This window comes from Pantherophis guttatus, chromosome 5 (genome assembly GCF_059756535.1).
Source record: "Pantherophis guttatus breed Tessera chromosome 5, ASM5975653v1, whole genome shotgun sequence".
Classification (NCBI taxonomy): domain Eukaryota; kingdom Metazoa; phylum Chordata; class Lepidosauria; order Squamata; family Colubridae; genus Pantherophis; species Pantherophis guttatus.
In genome coordinates, this window is record NC_142067.1 from 9,290,712 (window position 1) to 9,307,590 (window position 16,879).

Genomic DNA, 16,879 nt, shown 5'->3' on the forward strand with positions numbered 1-16,879 from the left:
GATCCTGGTTCCACAGCAGTGGTTCTCAACCTTCCTAATGCCGCGACCCTTTAATACAGTTCCTCATGTTTTGGTGACCCTGTGGGTGTGGCTTGGTGTGTGTGTGGGGTAATGTGACTGGGTGGGCATGGCCAAGTTTTTTTTTTTTTTTTTTTACTTTTAAAAGCATTTTTTCTACAACCTTAAGAAGTTGCAGAAAAAAATAGTTTTAAAAGCCTCTGATGATCAGGCAACTCAGCTGGGATTGCCAGAGGCTTTTAAAGGCATTTTTTTTTCTACAACCTTTTCGGCCGAAGAGGTTGCAGAAAAAAATGCTTTTGGAAGCCTCTGACGATCCCAACCGCATGATTGGACCTGCCTGGAGACGGACAGAGGAGCGGAGTCTCGGTTCCTAAGACCATCGAAAATATGTGTTTTCGAATGGTCTTAGGTGACCCCTGTGAAAGGCTCGTTCGACCCCCAAAGGGGTCATAACCCACAGGTTGAGAACCGCTGTTCTACAGGAACCATTTGCACTATTCAGGTGACTGAGGACACAGATAAACCTCCAAGTGCTTGAACAACCCTCTAAAAGGATGCAAATGACCAGCTGTCTGCTTCTTCTTCTTAGGGTATTCCCACAGGTGCTGAGTCCACTTTTTGGATCATCGAACATCACTTTGCATGGTCACCTGCGTCTCCAGGGCGCAGGCCCGCAGCTTGCATATCTTACTTGATGGTATCGTGCCATCTCTGTTTTGGGCGCCCGCAAAGTTGCCCGACATTGACTTCTAGTTGGTGGGCAGTCTTGGCCACGGTGGAAAGTGCTGCTCTCTGGACATGTCCATACCAGCGGAGTCGGCCTTCTCTCATCTTCTCTATAATTGGTGCCAAACCAAAATGTTGTCGAATGGTGTCATTTGCGATGTGATCAAGAAGGGAGACGCCCGATATCCAACGGAGCATTCGCATTCCAAAATTACCGGCTGTCTGCAAGGAATATAAATCCTTCCATTCCCCACCATCCAGTCAGAGCTGAAGAAGCTTCTTGGATGAGAAGCGAAAGCTCTTCAAAAGAAAAAACAAGGAATCCCAGTTGCCTCCTGAAAAAGCATCTTTGAGTTTCAGAATCAAACCAGAATCTTACCTCTCCAGCTCCTTGGAAGACAAATTTATTATCAGAAAGCTTGTTCTTTGTAATTCTTAAGGCTGCAAAGATTCCAGCTACAGCAACAGAGGCGGTTCCTGCAAAAAGTAAACAAACAAACAAAATAATCCTATCATTGGTATGGATGGACCTGAGGTGCATACAGGTGATACAAAGAACTTGGTGTCTTTTTCCAACAAGCTATGAGCGCCAAAGAATTGAGGCCTTTGAACTCTGGTGGTGGAGAAGACTCCTGCGAGTCCCTTGGACTGCAAGGTGATCAAACCGGTCAGTCCTAGAAGAGATCAACCCTGACTGCTCTTTAGAAGGCCAGATCCTGAAGAGGAAACTCAAATCCTTTGGCCACTTAATGAGAAGGAAGGACTCAGTGGAGAAGAGCCTAATGCTGGGAAAGACTGAGGGCAAAAGGGGATGGCAGAGAATAAGGTGGCTGGATGGAGTCACTGAAGCAGTTGGCGTGAGCTTAAATGGACTCCAGAGGATGGTAAGGGACAGGAAGGCCTGGAGGAACGTTGTCCATGGGGTCGCGATGGGCCGGACACGACTTTGCGACTAACAACAACAACATGGTGTTTACTGAAGTCCATGACCAACAAGAATCCCTAAGTTTAAGATTTTCCCTGGTGGTTGTTTGCAGCTTACAACTTGGGCAGAGATGCTCCAAGAATCTTACCATCCATTTTTCTCAGTTCTTTGTCAAGGGGCTTCTTCAGAAACTTCTGCAGTGGCTATAGAAGCTGTTCTGGCGCCATAACAGTACCAGCATTACCAAAGGGGTAAATCCATTAGTCAATGCAGCTGGGACCTCCATATTCCCATGTTGATGACTGAACAGACATGATTACCTATCTCCTTTTCTTATTACCTGCCTCCTTTTCTACTTATCACTATAACTTTGTCGCTTGTATCTTTATGATTTATATTGTTTTATTTAGTTTCCTAGCATGATTTTTGTTGATTGCTTATTTAGTATCCTATGACTATCACTAAGTGTAGTATCTTATGATTTAAGATGAATGTATTTTTATGATGACTATGATCATGATTTATGACTTATAGGTTTTAGGTACAATGAGAGCTTATGCACCAAAGACAAATTGGGGTGTACCCGGAGGCTGCAGTTGGTCCAGAACGCAGCCCCGCGGGGGATTATGGGAGTGACGGGGCGCTCACATATAACACCTCTCCTGCGCGAGCTGCACTGGCTTCCTGTGGTCTTCCGGGTGCGCTTCAAGGTGTTGGTGACCACCTTTAAAGCGCTCCATGGCTTAGGGACGGGGTATTTGCGAGACCGCCTTCTGCCGCCGACCGGTTTGCTCGCACAGAGAGGGCCTCCTCAGGGTGCCGTCGGCCAGGCAGTGCTGGGTGTTGACCCCCAGGGGGAGAGCCTTCTCTGTGGCGGCACCTGCCCTCTGGAATGACCTGCCCCCTGAGATACGCACGATATTAGACCTCTGGACTTTTCGTCGGGCCCTGAAGACACACTTGTTCCATCTAGCTGGGCTGGCTTGATCCCATCCTCTCAGTTTTTTAATCGAATTTCGGTTTTAATTGGGTTGTTTTAAATTCGGGCCAAAATTATTTAATTGTTTTTTAAAATGTTTTTAAATTTTATATGCTATGTTTTATCCTGGCTGTACACCGCCCTGAGTCCCGCAGGAGAAGGGCGGTATAGAAATATAATAAAATAATAAATTAAATAAATAAATAAATTCCTTGCGTGTCCAATATCCCAAAGGTCCTATTTCAAGAGGCAACGTCTTCAAAGAAAAAACAAGAAAGTCCAGTTGCCTCTTGAAAAAGCACCTTTGGGATAGGATTCCCTATACAATATTTCTAACACAGTTATGTCAATTTATAAATTCTTCCCACACTATCAAACATAGTACATGGCTGGACTGTGCAATTTATGGACCATTAAGCCAAACGCATCGCTCGGTCACAAGAGGCTCTTGTTAAAGATGCTCAGCTGTAATGAGCTTCACTTTTCTACAACTGCAAAACCGAAGCAACACAATCGCATCTTTGCATTATAGATGAACCCGGGAACTGCACTTGCCAGGTGTTTAGCTAGGCCGATAATAAGAGGAAATTGTCTACATTTCTGATGAAGCATGAATCAATCTGAATGGTTGAAAAGGAAGGTAGATCTCCTAAATCAATCATGGTAACTCAAGTCAGGAAGTGTGTTAGGTTACATGGTAACAAGAGCCGAGGTGGCGCAGTGGTTAGAGTGCAGTACTGCAGCTACTTCAGTTGACTGCTAATTCAGCAGATCAGCAGATCAAATCTCACCGGCTCAAGGTTGACTCAGCCTTCCATCCTTCCGAGGTGGGTAAAATGAGGACCCAGATTGTTGGGGGCAATATGCTATTTAGTATACTGTCTTTGGTGTAAGCTGCCCAGAGTCCTCGGAGAGTGGGCGGCATAGAAATATGACTAATAAATAAATAAATAAATGGTTGCTCTGGAAACAGTGGATTAGGATAATTTAGGATAACCTTCCATCCTCAGGGTCAAAGCTGGCTTAGTTTTGAGAAGATGGAGCAAGCATTTGGATAAATAGTACAATCCAGGGGTCTGAAACTCGATTTCATTGAGGGACACATCAAGGTTGTGTTTGACCTCGGGGTGTGTATGTGTGTGTGGCAGGGCAGGAGTGGCCAGCTTGATGTCACTCATTGAGGTTCCATTTTTGGCTACATCGGCCCTCCTGGGCTCTGTTTTCGGCTACGACGGCCCTCCCAAGCTCCATTTTTGGCCATGACAGTCTCCTACAGCCCTCTGCCAGTGAAAACGGAGTTCAGGAAGGTCACGCGCAGCCTCCCCGAGCTCCCTTTTCGCTGGCAGAGGCACCACAGGCTGGTCCTTCCCTGTTTCCAGGGTAGGCCCACAGGCCAGATCTAAGCACCCCGTAGTCCAGATCCTGACCCTGGGCCTTGAGTTTGACACAGTGGTGAAATCCAATTTTTTTTTACTATCTGTTCTGTGGGTGTGGCTTAATGGGCATGGTGGGGCTTGGTGGGTGTGGTTTGGTGGGCGTGGCAAGGGAAGGATATTGCAAAATCTCCATTCCCACCCCACTCCAGGGAAAGGATACTGCAAAATCCCCATTCCCTCCCCACTCCAGGGAAAGGATATTGCAAAATCTCCATTCTCTCCCCACTCTGAGGCCAGCCAGAGGTAGTATTTGCCGGTTCTCCAAACTACTCAAAATTTCCACTACCGGTTCTCCAGAACCTGTCAGAACCTGCTGGATTTCACCCCTGGTTTGACACCCCTGGTATGGTCTGTCGCCTGTAACTATGACATTGATGCTCGTGACCCATTTTACAATGCACAATTTCCCCAAAAAAATTGCAGTCCCACAAAACCAGTTTATTGACCTGTTTTGGGGGTTGCCTAAGGCCAACGGTGTTTTCGATTTTTTTGCCCTGCAATCTTGTAAAATAAATCTACTCTGTTCTGCATTCTGATGAAAAGGAAAAGTTTTCCAATTCATATTTTAAACGGCATTTTCCAGCTAGGTGTTAAAAGCTGGGCTTTGTGCCTCCTCAGCTACAGACGAGAAAATATAATGAAGTGTTCCGCAGAGGAGAGAGGCTGTTGCGTTGCATTATCTTACATCAAAGGCTGAAGGGTGACACAGTATTTAAAGAGAATTGATTGCAGGCTCCAGAATGAGCCCAATTTTGCAATTTATAACCACACACAAATATACCCACATACCACCCACACACAAACACCGTTTAATGAATATCTGGTGGCCTGTGAAGTGAAGAGGGTCCAAGTTTTTTTCCCCTTGACTACAAGAACAGAGAAATATGTTCAGTGTACTGAAGAAATTTCAGTTACAGAATATAGTTGGAAGGGACCTTGGAGGTCTTCTAGTCTAACCCCCTGCTCAATCAGGAGATCCTGTATCATTTCAGGCAAGTAGCTGTCCAGTCTTTTCTTTACAAACTCCAGTGATGAAGCACCCACAATGTCTGAAGGCAAGCTCTTCCACTGTTAATTGTTCTCATTGCTAGGAAGTTTCTCCTTAATTCCAGGTTGCTTTTCTGCTTGATTAGTTTCCATTGTTTCTTGTCTTGTCTTCTGGTGCTTTGGAAAATAAGTTGAACCCCTCTTCTTTGTGATAGTCTCTCAAATATTGAAACACTGCTACCATGTCATCCCTAGTTCTTCTTTTCTGTAGACCAGGGATTGGCAACCTTAAACTCTCAAAGAGCCACAAAGGTCCTAACCAGAAGCCTAACCATTCAATTCTGGAGCAGACCGAAAGTCCGGTTCCTCCACCATAGAGTCTCCTCCTAGCCCTGTGTCCTTTTTCCTCTACTTGTCCTAACCAAAAGCCCTATCAATTGTGGAGCCAACCAGAAAACCTGCCCCTTACCATAGAGTCTCCTCCTGGGATGCCATGCTTTCCCCCCCTTAACTGGAAGCTCCTCTCCAAATTGTCGTGCCGACCAGCGACAGGGAGCCACAGCAGAGGGATGAAAGAGCCACATGCGGCTCCAGAGCTGTGGGTTGCTGATCCCTACTCTAGACTAAAGGTAAATGTAAAGCTTTCCCTTGCACATATGTGCTAGTCGTTCCCGACTGTAGGGGGCGGTGCTCATCTCCATTTCAAAGCCAAAGAGCCAGCGCTGTCCGAAGACGTCTCCGTGGTCATGTGGCTGGCATGACTCAACACCGAAGGCACACGGAACGCTGTTCCTTTCCCACCAAAGGTGGTCCCTGTTTTTCTATTTGCATTTTTTACGTGCTTTCGAATTGCTAGGTTGGCAGAAGCTGGGACAAGTAACGGGAGCTTACCCCGTTATGCGGCATGAGGGATTCTCTAGACTAAACGTACCCAATTCCTGCAACTGTTCTTCATATGTTTTAGTCTCCAGGCCCTTAATCATCTTAGTTCCTTTCCTCTGCACTTTTTCCAAAGTCTCAACATCTTGCTTTGTGATGTAGTGACCAAAACTGGATGCAGTATTCCATGTGTGGTCTTACTAAGGTTTTATAAAGCAGTACTAACCAGAAGTGGGTTTCAGCAGGTTCTGAGCAGTTCTGCAGAACCAGTAGCAGAAATTTTGAGTAGTTCGGAGAACCGGGAAATACCACCTCTGACTGGCCCCTGTTATGGAGTGGGCCTCGATGGACCGTAACCTTATCTCTTTTACAATCTATTAGAACAAATGAGCCAAACGAGCAGTTTACACTAAACTGTTTTTATTTACATAAAATAAAACAAGGCCTATTCAAAAAGAATATTAGATGTTATTCTCTTTCTTAAGTGTCCTGTCAGCTCTCGGGTGCAATTGCTCTATGCGATTGGAGTTCGGGCTTTTCTTCCTCAGAAGGAAGAGGCTTTAGTGACTTCAGCTCTGCCTCTGATCCCGAAGAGCCCAAAATGTCTGCTGGCAAGCATCTCCTTTTATACTGTCACAGTGGCAGTTAGGGGAGGGCATAGAAAAGCCCGGGAGATTCAAAGCCAGGAGCTGCTCTCTGATTGGCTTATTTAATTGTCTAAGCCAAAGGCCATTAATAGGCCCCGCCCTCATTTATTCTCTGCCTCCCGAGTCCCAGTTGATCAGGAGGAAATGGGGATTTTGCAGTAACCTTCCCCTGGAGTGGGGAGGGAATGGAGATTTTATATATCCTTCCCCTGCCACACCCACCAAGCCACGCCCACAGAACCAGTAGTAAAAAATTTTGAATCCCATCACTGGTACTAACACTTCACATCATCTTGACTTGATGTTCTGTTTAACGCGACCGAGGATTAATTTCTACAGAGACCATTTTAAGACAAAATCATGGAGGAAAAAAACATTCCAGTGACATCAGTCTCCTAGAATCGTTGCATACCCCATCTCCACTTCACTCTATACAAAATTACGATTGGGTAACCTTGTTTTGGGTTAAGGACCACACTTGGTCACTTTCAGAATGTATCAAGGGTGGGTAGCAAAAAATAAAAAATAAAAGTGGCGAAGCTGGAGGAAGAGATAATGAAAAGGATCGTCCACGAAGCGTAACCGAGCATAGTTTTCCTCTCATATTTCAGTTGGATTCCTTCGCTATAGGTAGTCCTCGACTTACGACCCGATTGCTTAGCAACCATTTGAATTTAAGATGGACCCATCTGGGGGCGTGCTTTCGATCCGGATTCAAAGTTATTGCATTCAGGACTGCTTCTAACATCCTGTGGTCATGTGACCACATTTTACAACAGTTTTGCTGAAAACTGGCGGGTACTTCTAGTTTTTGGTGAAACCAGTCCCATAGTGAACTGTTGGCAACTAGACACAAGGACAGTTTTTTCCCCCATGCCATCATTCTGCTAAACAACAATACTGTCAAATTATTTACTAAGACTGTATTACTATTATTCTTCTCATCCTTCCTATTACCTATCTTCTTTTACTTATAACCTTGTTTCTTGTATCTTTACAATTATATTGTTTTATTTGTTTCCTAATACGATTTGATTGCTTATTAGTAACCCATGACTATGACTAAGTGTTCTATCTTATGATTCTTGATGAATGTCTTTTTCTTTTTCTTTTTATGTACCCTGAGAACATATGCACCAAAGACAAATTCCTCGTGTGTCCAATCACACTTGGCCAATAAAGAATTCTATTCTAAAAAAAATATTCACATTTAACAAATTTCAGTGCACTCTTCTGTCCTCTTGAGGGAGCTAGGAATTAATTTTTTATCAGCATCGGAAGAATGAACTCCATGCAGTACATGGCACGCAACTTTTTGAAAGAAACACTTCACGTTTTTTAAACAAAACATTCTTATAAAGAGATGAAGGGAAGGAAAGAATGTTAAAAGATGGTATGATTCAACCTTTCTTGGTATGTAGTTTTAAGAAATCTCTATAGTCTAATGACTAAAATCACCAAAATGTTGCAAGAAGGTGTTGCAATAATAAATACCTGATCTGATAATTTTTTTCTTAAAGAATGTTTCTTATATGCCCCAGCTCTATTAATTGTTCCCTTCTTTCCAGTTATGTAATCCCAGATATGGCAGACGTGTAGAACAAAGATTTATTATGAAAATTAGGCTTTGCTAATCTCAAAGGAGAAGCCCACAGATGTTTTTAAGTAAGCAGTTGGCTATTTAATGTTCATTTAATACCAAAAGGTCATTCTGCAAAACAAATAGAAATCAATCTTTTCCTGCTCAGTGTAATTTGCCAACTCAAAAAAATAATAAAATTCATGCTTTTATGAATGATAACTTAAGAATCCATTTATTCAATTGGTGGCTTTAAATTCATTGCCAAATATTTATGTTTATTTAATTTATTTCATTAAAATGGACGTATCCAATCCATGAGCCCTGGCAAGGAATATGGCCACACAAGACTGCAAACTTTTAACATTATGATGTGATTTATGTACATTAACAATATTGTATATTTTATATGCAACCATATAAGAAAGACAATTTGTCTCCACACCATGCAGCCCAGGCAAGCCAAAAGGTTGGACATCCATGAATTAGACACAGGGATGCCCAGTCTTGGCAACTTTTAAAACTTGTGGACTTCAACTCCCAGAATTCCCCTGTCTGTTTGGCAGTTCCTTGATAGGGAAATTATTTACTTCTTGATTATTGGTCTATATTTAATCTTGGTGTCCATTTCTACTCATTTGAAGGTTGATTGCTGGTGAGGAGGTGTTCTGGTCTTTTTGTTCCTCTTTTGGCTTGGTGACTGTATCTTTTAAATGGTATGTAGATGTTGTGCATGTCTATGTATCTGTTGATGGCCGATTTGTCAGAGTGCCAAGCTTGGATCAAGCCAAGTCCAAAAATTCTAGAGGGTTCCTGGAAGCCTGGCAACATTAGATTAACAATCAAAAGGCAAACAATAGCCCAATCAAGGAACTGCTGAATAAACTAACAGTAAACAGCAACCTAGCCAACAGCAGTGTTGACAGGGCAAGCCACTAAAATATAAAATGAGAGCAAACAAACTCCACTCATTACTAGCACTGATGACATTACCTAGTTTGGTAACGAAACGTCTGCAAGAAAACAGACAAGCTAAGGGAGCACCAAGGACCCCTCCTTTTAACTCTAAGCTATAAATATTCTCCCCTATTGAAATCTCTCAGTCTCAGTAAAAATGTCATGAACTCTGTTGTTCTTCCCAGTTTCATGAGAGAACAGAGAAAGAGGGGTGGTGATGAAGGAAAATCTATATCAGTGAAATAAGAAATAACTTTTCTACAGGGAAAATGAAGGGGTGGGCTTCAAAAATTTTAGCAAGGGGTTCTCTGCCTGGTTGCTGGCTGGGCATGGCCATGGTGGGTGTGGCCTAGTCAGCCTCCTGCATCACGGCAGGGGGGGCACATTTTTGCCCACCCTGGGCTCCGGAGGCTTTTTTTGAGCCTACAGGAGGGCAAAAATGGCCTCCCCAGGTCCCAGAGGCCCTCTGGAGCCCATTTCCAGCCTTCCTGAACTTCCGGTAGGCCCGTTTTTCACCCTCCTCAAGCCTCCGCACACACCCTGCACTTACCTGCATCCAAAATGGGCCACATGGGGACTCCTGGGTCAGGAGGGGAGGGGTGGGCGGGGCCAGCCAGGAGTGGGTTTTGGGGGTTCTCCAAACTGCACAGAGTCTTAGCTAGAGGTTCTCCCAAACCCCTGCGAACCCACAGCAGCCCACCCTTGGGAAAATGAAGGAGAAAGATTCAAATGCAAGTATTTATGAAGGTTAAATCCAACTTCCAACTGTGAGGAAACACATTTTTCCTATTTTACTTTTTATAAGTGGCTGCCTCTGGTTGTAAGGAACATCTCCAGATATCTCTACGAAACTTTATGTAAACCTGGGATGAAGAGCAGAATATGTAACTCAACCCCCAAAAACGTGGTACCTCTACTTACCTTTTGAAAATTTCTTCCTAGTGACGCGCAGGAGACCTTCGGAGGTACATATTGATAAGGAGTCAGTTGCAAAGGAACCTAATGGAAAACTCCATGCAAGATTGCCACCTTCCATTTTATCAATGAACTCTTGGACGCCTTACCTTGAATATCATCGTTGAAAGTGCAGTAACGGTTGCGATATTTGTTGAGCAGTCGGAACGCGTTGGCATTGGCAAAGTCTTCAAACTGAATGAGACAGTTCATTCCGTACCTGCAGAGTGAAAAAGGAATAATAATCAAGAATAATAACCATTGGCAGAAGAACTAATGGGAAAAACACCGACAACTTGGCTTGCAGGAAGAAATAGGAAACCCTCTTCACAAACCGATGTAATAAAAACTAGCATGGCTTTCTGAAGTCGTACAGGACAAGAATCTTGGAAGTTGTAATGCAAAAATTGTGGAGGACACCAAACTGGGAAAATCTGAGACAGAGAAATGTTGGCATTGATAGGCTTCCACAGAGACAAATATAGATAGTCCTTGACTTACAACATTTATAATAATCTCACTTTTTTCCTTTTAACCCCCCCCCCCCATTCTTCCTTTATCAAGGCATCATCTGGGTTTCTAGTCTTCCAATTTCCCCACCCCGCCATCTTTTCCCATCTATTTTATCTCCATACCAGGGGTGAAATCCAGCAGGTTCTAACAGGTTCTGGAGAACAGGTAGCGGAAATTTTGAGTAGTTCGGAGAACTGGCAAATACCACCTCTGGCTGGCCCCAGAATGGGGTGGGAATGGGGATTTTGCAGTATCCTTCTCCCAGGAGTGGGGAGGGAATGGGGATTTTGCAATATCCTTCCCCTGCCACGCCCACCAAGCCACACCCACAGAACCTGTAGGGAAACATTCTGGATTTCACCCCTGCTCTATACCCTTATTTCATTTTCCCTTATTCATATTTCCTTTCTAACCAATCATAAAATTTGTCCCATGTCTTGAAATACATCGACTCCTCTTTATCTTTTATTCTCAGTGTTAATCTGTTAATTTCTGCACATTCTAGAATTTTCTTTATAATTTCTCCTTCCAATGGGATTTTGTCTGCTTTCCAATTTTGTGCAAATACAATTCTAGCTGCTGTTATTATATGAATAATCAACTGTGTATCTTCTTTACTAAAATTCTCCGGTAAAATTCCCAATAAAAATATCTCTGGTTTTAACTATACGTTGCTGCAACATTCCCTCTAACCATGTCTGCATTTTCACCTAATAATGTTTTACTTCTTTGCATGACCACCAACTTGCTTCCAGGAAGAAATAGGAAACCCTCTTCAGAAACCGATATAATAAAAGCTAGCATGACTTTCTGAAGTTGTACAGTACAAGAATCTTGGAAGTTGTAATGCAAAAATTGTGGAGGACACCAAACTGAGGAAAATCTGAGACAGAGAAATGTTGGCATTGATAGGCTTCCACAGAGACAAATATAGATCGTCCTTGACTTACAACATTTGATGAGTGACTGTGGCACTGAAAAAAGTGACATGACCATTTTTAACACTTACAACCGTTGCAGCATCTCCATGGTCATGTGATCAAAATCCAGGCACTTGGCAACTTGTATGTATGTATGACAGTTGCGCATGATCACCATTTATAACTTTTTCAGACAGCTTCCAACCAACAGAAGCAAGGGGGGGGAGCAATATTTACTTAATGACCATATGATTCTTTTTATGCAGTGATTCGCTTCAGAACCATGGCCAAAAAAGATCATAAAACCAGGCAAAGAAGAATTGCCTTGCTTAGCAACAGGACTTTAGGGATGAATTGTGATAGTTACGGTAGTCAAGGACTATCTGTATGGATTGAAACTCAATTTTCATTGCATTTTAGAAAACAGAGCCGTAACACATCATTTAAGCCAACAGGAATGGTAGTTTTTTATTTATTAAATTTGTCAAGGGACTGGATCAGAGGTGGGTTTCAGCAGATTCTGACCAGTTCCGGAGAACCGGTAGCCGAAATTTTGAGTAGTCCAGAGAACCGGTAGTGAAAACTCTGACTGGCCCGCCCCGCCCCACCCCGCCCCGCCCCCATCTATTCTCTGCCTCCCAAGTCCCAGCTGATCGGGAGGAAATGGGGATTTTGCAGTAACTTTCCCCTGGATTGGGGTAGGAATGGAGATTTTATAGTATCCTTCCCCTGCCACACCCACCAAGCCATGCCATACCCACCAAGCCACGCCCACAGAACCGATAGCAAAATTTTTTGAAACCCACCACTGGCCTGGACCCATGCCATAAAAGGCTTTAATGGTCGTAACCAACTCCTTGGACTGGGCCTGGAAGCAGACTGGCAACCAGTGGAGCTCGCGCAACAGCTGTGTTTATGAATTTCTTGTCCTGCCTTCAGGTGCTCTGGAGGATAGCTTGACTCCCTCTTCTTTGTGGCAGCTCCTCAACTAGTGTTGTGGTCTGCCAGCAGCCTGCGGAGCTGGCAGCGGAGTCTGACAGTGAGGAGGCTGGGAGGACCATGGGCCAGTCCTGGAGTCAGGGGAAGGCCCGGACAAGGGTTTTGCGTCGGAGGCAGAGATTGGGCCAGGGTCATCTGGGAGCGATGCATGGACTCCAGAGCCTCCAGAGGCGACAGCAGAGAGGCAGAGGAACAGGTTGAGCCTGTTCCTAGTGCACGCATGTGAAGAGCTGCCAGAAGGCAAGAAGCAGCTAAAGCGAAAAGGATGACTCGGGAGTAAGGCCAGGAGATGATTGGCCCCTTCCAGAAGGCTTAAAAGAGCAGCAATTGCTCTTGGGCTCTTTGTAAGAAAGCAACGTTACTACATTTGTTTCTTGTCAGGGTCTCTTGCTTCTGAACTTTTGCCAAGAAAAGCCTTTGGCAGGGTGCCAAAGAAGACAAAGGTTGGTGATAAGGCCGAAGGACTGTTTATGAAGAATTAGTTTTGGATTTAATTTGGATTAAGCTGAGAATGAAGTAATTCTCAGCTGTTCTAATAAAATATGTTTGTTTAGGACTGATTGTGTCTGGTAAGAACTACTTGGGCCTAGGTCACAATAACTACTGGAACACTGCTCTGATGTCATCCCTGGTCCTTTTTTCATTAGGATCATAGACACTGACATTTTCACAAGGATCATTCTACCACCATGGTGGTCTACTTAGGCTTGCAAGATTGAATCTGGGTCAGTTACTGCTCCGAGCTTTTGGACTCATGCTGGAGCCCATCCTCAGGGTACTTCTCTCTACCGGAATATATGCTTTGGGCTATTCTATAAATTGTATTTATGTGTCCACAGGAGTGCTGATTTACCCCAAGCTTATCAGGTACTTAGGAGCCGATGGATTGGCAGCACAAGAAAACAACAGCCAATAATAGCCAGCCATCAACACACCAATCAACCAATAGGAAGGCACCACATAAATACAGCTCATAGAATAGCCCTGTGATGGCAAACCTATGGCACGCGTGCCTGAAATGGCATGCGGAGCCATGTTGCCTGGCATGTATGGCATCGCCCATTCCTCTTCCGGGTTTCTGGCGCTCATGCGCGCACGACGATCAGCTGGCCTTCATGCATGCAACAGTGCTGGAAACTGGAAGAGCTCGTCTTCCATTTTCCTGTGTGATCATGCGCGCCGGCCAGCTGATCGTCAAGTGCGCCTGCACACCAGAAAACTGGAAAACTAGCTGGACGGCGCACATGTGCACGGCGGAAACTGAAAGTTCATTTTTGGGTGCTCACATGCACCCAGGGCAGCTCCTCTTCCGGGTTGCGACCCAGACAAGCGCAAAGCGCGCATTGAAAGCTCGCGCATGCATGCACTCCCTTTTTGGCACAGAGTGCCGAAAAGGTTCACCATCACTGGAATAGCCCATATTTCGGTAGAGAGTTGAAGATGGGCTCCAGCACAAGTCTGAAAGGTCAGAAGATTAAACCTCTGGTCCTACTGACTGACCCAGATTGGATCTTGCAACATTATCCTAGGAAACGTATACGCGCCTTCGTCCGTGAGAATGGTTTTTGTTTAACAGGCTGTGTGAAACCCAGCACACACAAGCTCTGGATTATGTGGCAGACCCTCGGAGGATTCTTTGAAAGACCCACGCGTGGAAAAAAAATGTTTCTCTAAAAGCACACGGTTAAACAATCAGCGCTTTGAATATATAAAGCGAATAATCGGGAGAGACGGTGCCGATGTGCGGAGACTTACGTTCAAAGAAAAACGTGATGAATAGACCCCTTCTGAATAAGTGGCCGAGGGAGCATCTAATGAAAAGAGAATATATTGCCTTTGGGTCCCAAGCTAAGCTATATAACTTTGGCATGGAAAAACAACCTTCCATTCAGCACCTCCGACTCTTCCTGAAGCCTGACGGTGAACAAGCCCAAGATAACACGGAGGGCTTCCAATTGGAAACTGACACCAGGAAAATCAAGCTTTATTTCTACATAAGCTACTGAAAGCTCCATTCATCACTGTATTAAAAAGGTTCCTGGTTTTTGTTAGTGTCTCCCAGGTGTATTTTTTTTTCTTGTTGCTATTTGTCAGGATTTTTTTTTTCCTCTTTGCCCTGCTAAAATGTGTCTGTCAGCAAGAAGACAAAGGCAGCTGCCTTTGTGGCCTCTTGCTAGACATTCAGACAAGTAATTCAGTCCCTATTTTGCTCCTTGATTTAAAAAAAAGAAAGAAAGACGAGAAAAGAAGAAAAGATTTACCTCTCCGAGGGCCCTTCCATCTCACCTGTTTTTTTTTTTAGATGGGCACCTGTTGTTAAAGAGCTTACAGTCCATGCCGTACAAAGAATTAAAAAAAAATAAATCTGACAAGGGAGCATCAAATTCCTGTCAGGAGACTACAATTCTTACTGCACCTACCCTGTTTCTCCAAAAATAAGACACCCCCTGATAATAAGCCCAATCGGGCTTTTGAGTGCATGTGCTAAAATAACCCCCTCCCCCAAAATAAGCCCTCCCTGAAAATAAGCCTTTCCCGAAAATATTTAAACACATGTGCAGCTGGTCCCCGCCATTTCCTCTGGTTAGGGCTAGGAGACAGGAGCTGGAAATCAAGTAAGATGGCAAGAGGAGCCCCATCTCACTCCATGCATCCCAAAATAATAAGACCTCCCCGAAAATAAGGCCAAGCACTTATTTTGGGTTCAAAAAAAATATAAGACAGGGTCTTATTTTCGAGGAAATATGGTACTTTCTGGATGTAGCTTGCCAGAAAAATGGAGTACACGTAATCCTCACAATTCAGCCCCAAACTTCTGTTGCTAAGTGAAACGTTTGTTAAGTGAATTTGGCCCCGTTTTATGACCTTTCTTGCCACAGTTGTTATGTGAATCATTGCAGTTGTTAAGTTAGCAGCACGGTTGTTGAGTGAATCTGGCTTCCCTATTGATTTTCTTCTCAGAAGGTCGCAAAAGGGGATCCCATGTCCCCGGGATACTGCAACCGTCATAAATACGAGTCAGTTGCCCAAGACTCTGAATTTCGATCACGTGACCATGGGGATGCTGCAATGGTTGTAAGTGAAAAACGGTCGTAAGTCACTTCTTTCATTGCCGTTGTAACTTTGAACGGTCACTAAATGAACGGTTGTAAGTCGAGGACTACCTGTAGTAGATTGATTTCAACTTGTAGTGTGACCACATCGACGTACAGATAGTGGACTTACAACCATTTGTTTAATGGCCTTGGAAGTTACAATAGCATTGAAAAAAATTGGCTTGTGAATAGTTTTCAGACTTATGACCGTTGCAGCATCCCCATGGTCAAAATTTGGGCGCTTGGCAACTGGCATGTATTTATGACGGTTGCAGATGCCCAGGGTCATGCGATCACCTTCTGTAACTTTCTGACAAGCAAAATCAATGGGGAAGCCAGATTCACTTAATAACCACCTGATTTATTTAACAACGGCAGTGATTCGCTTAACAAGAGTGGTAAAATAGATCGAAAAATGGGGCGCAACTTATGTAATAACGATGTTGCTTAGGAATGGAAATTTTGGCCTCAGCTATGGTCGTAAGTCGAGGACTACTTATATTCAGAGCCAACTCCTGATGATTTCTTGGACAAGGTCAACCAAAATTGGCTGGATGTAACCACCTATAAGAAAATTCCCCAAACTCTAAACTTCTAGTAACTATTACAATGTATTCAGAGCTCAATTCCTAATGATTTATCTGGACATGAATCAAGCAAAGTTGGCTAGGTGTAACCACTTATAAGAAAGGGGTCCTTCTTCTTCTTGTGCCATATCCGTCATTGGACGTTGGCAATTCTATTTTTATCAACAGCCACACGAAAAAGTGCTGCTGAGTTTTGTCCAAACCGATCCCTTAGATTTTGAAGCTGTGATGTTCTTCTGCCTGGACCTCGTTTGCCTTCAATCTTTCCTTGGAGGATAAAGCTTTAAATTTCTAGGTTCTACCGTATCTCACGACCTAAAATGGACACCCAACATCAAAAACGTCATCAAAAAGCACAACAAAGAATTTTCTTTCTGCGCCAACTCAGAAAGCTCAAACTGCCCATGGAGCTGTTGATCCAGTTCTACAGAGGAATGATTGAGTTTGTCATCTGGACCTCTATAACTGTCTGGTTTGGTTCTGCAACCCAACAAGACAGACACAGACTTCAGAGGATAATTAGAACTGCAGAAAAAAAAAAACAATTGCTACCAACCTGCCTTCCATTGAGGACCTGTATACTGCATGAGTAAAAAAGAGGGCTGTGAAAATATTTACAGACCCCTCGCATCCTGGACATCAACTGTTTCAACTCCTACCCTCAAAACGACGCTA

General features: G+C 43.9%; 1 protein-coding gene across 2 annotated transcripts in view; it reads right to left on the reverse strand.

The window, feature by feature from the left end:
• Window positions 1-16,879, reverse strand: part of ME3 (malic enzyme 3) — a 131,411-nt gene that overhangs the window by 12,876 nt on the left and 101,656 nt on the right. For both annotated transcript variants that reach the window (XM_034407279.3, XM_034407329.3), the window contains exons 8-9: window positions 10,201-10,310; window positions 1,127-1,224 (exon numbers count right to left, since the gene is read on the reverse strand). In XM_034407279.3, coding sequence (XP_034263170.2) covers window positions 1,127-1,224; window positions 10,201-10,310 — 208 coding nt within the window. The remainder of the gene's footprint in view (window positions 1-1,126; window positions 1,225-10,200; window positions 10,311-16,879) is intronic.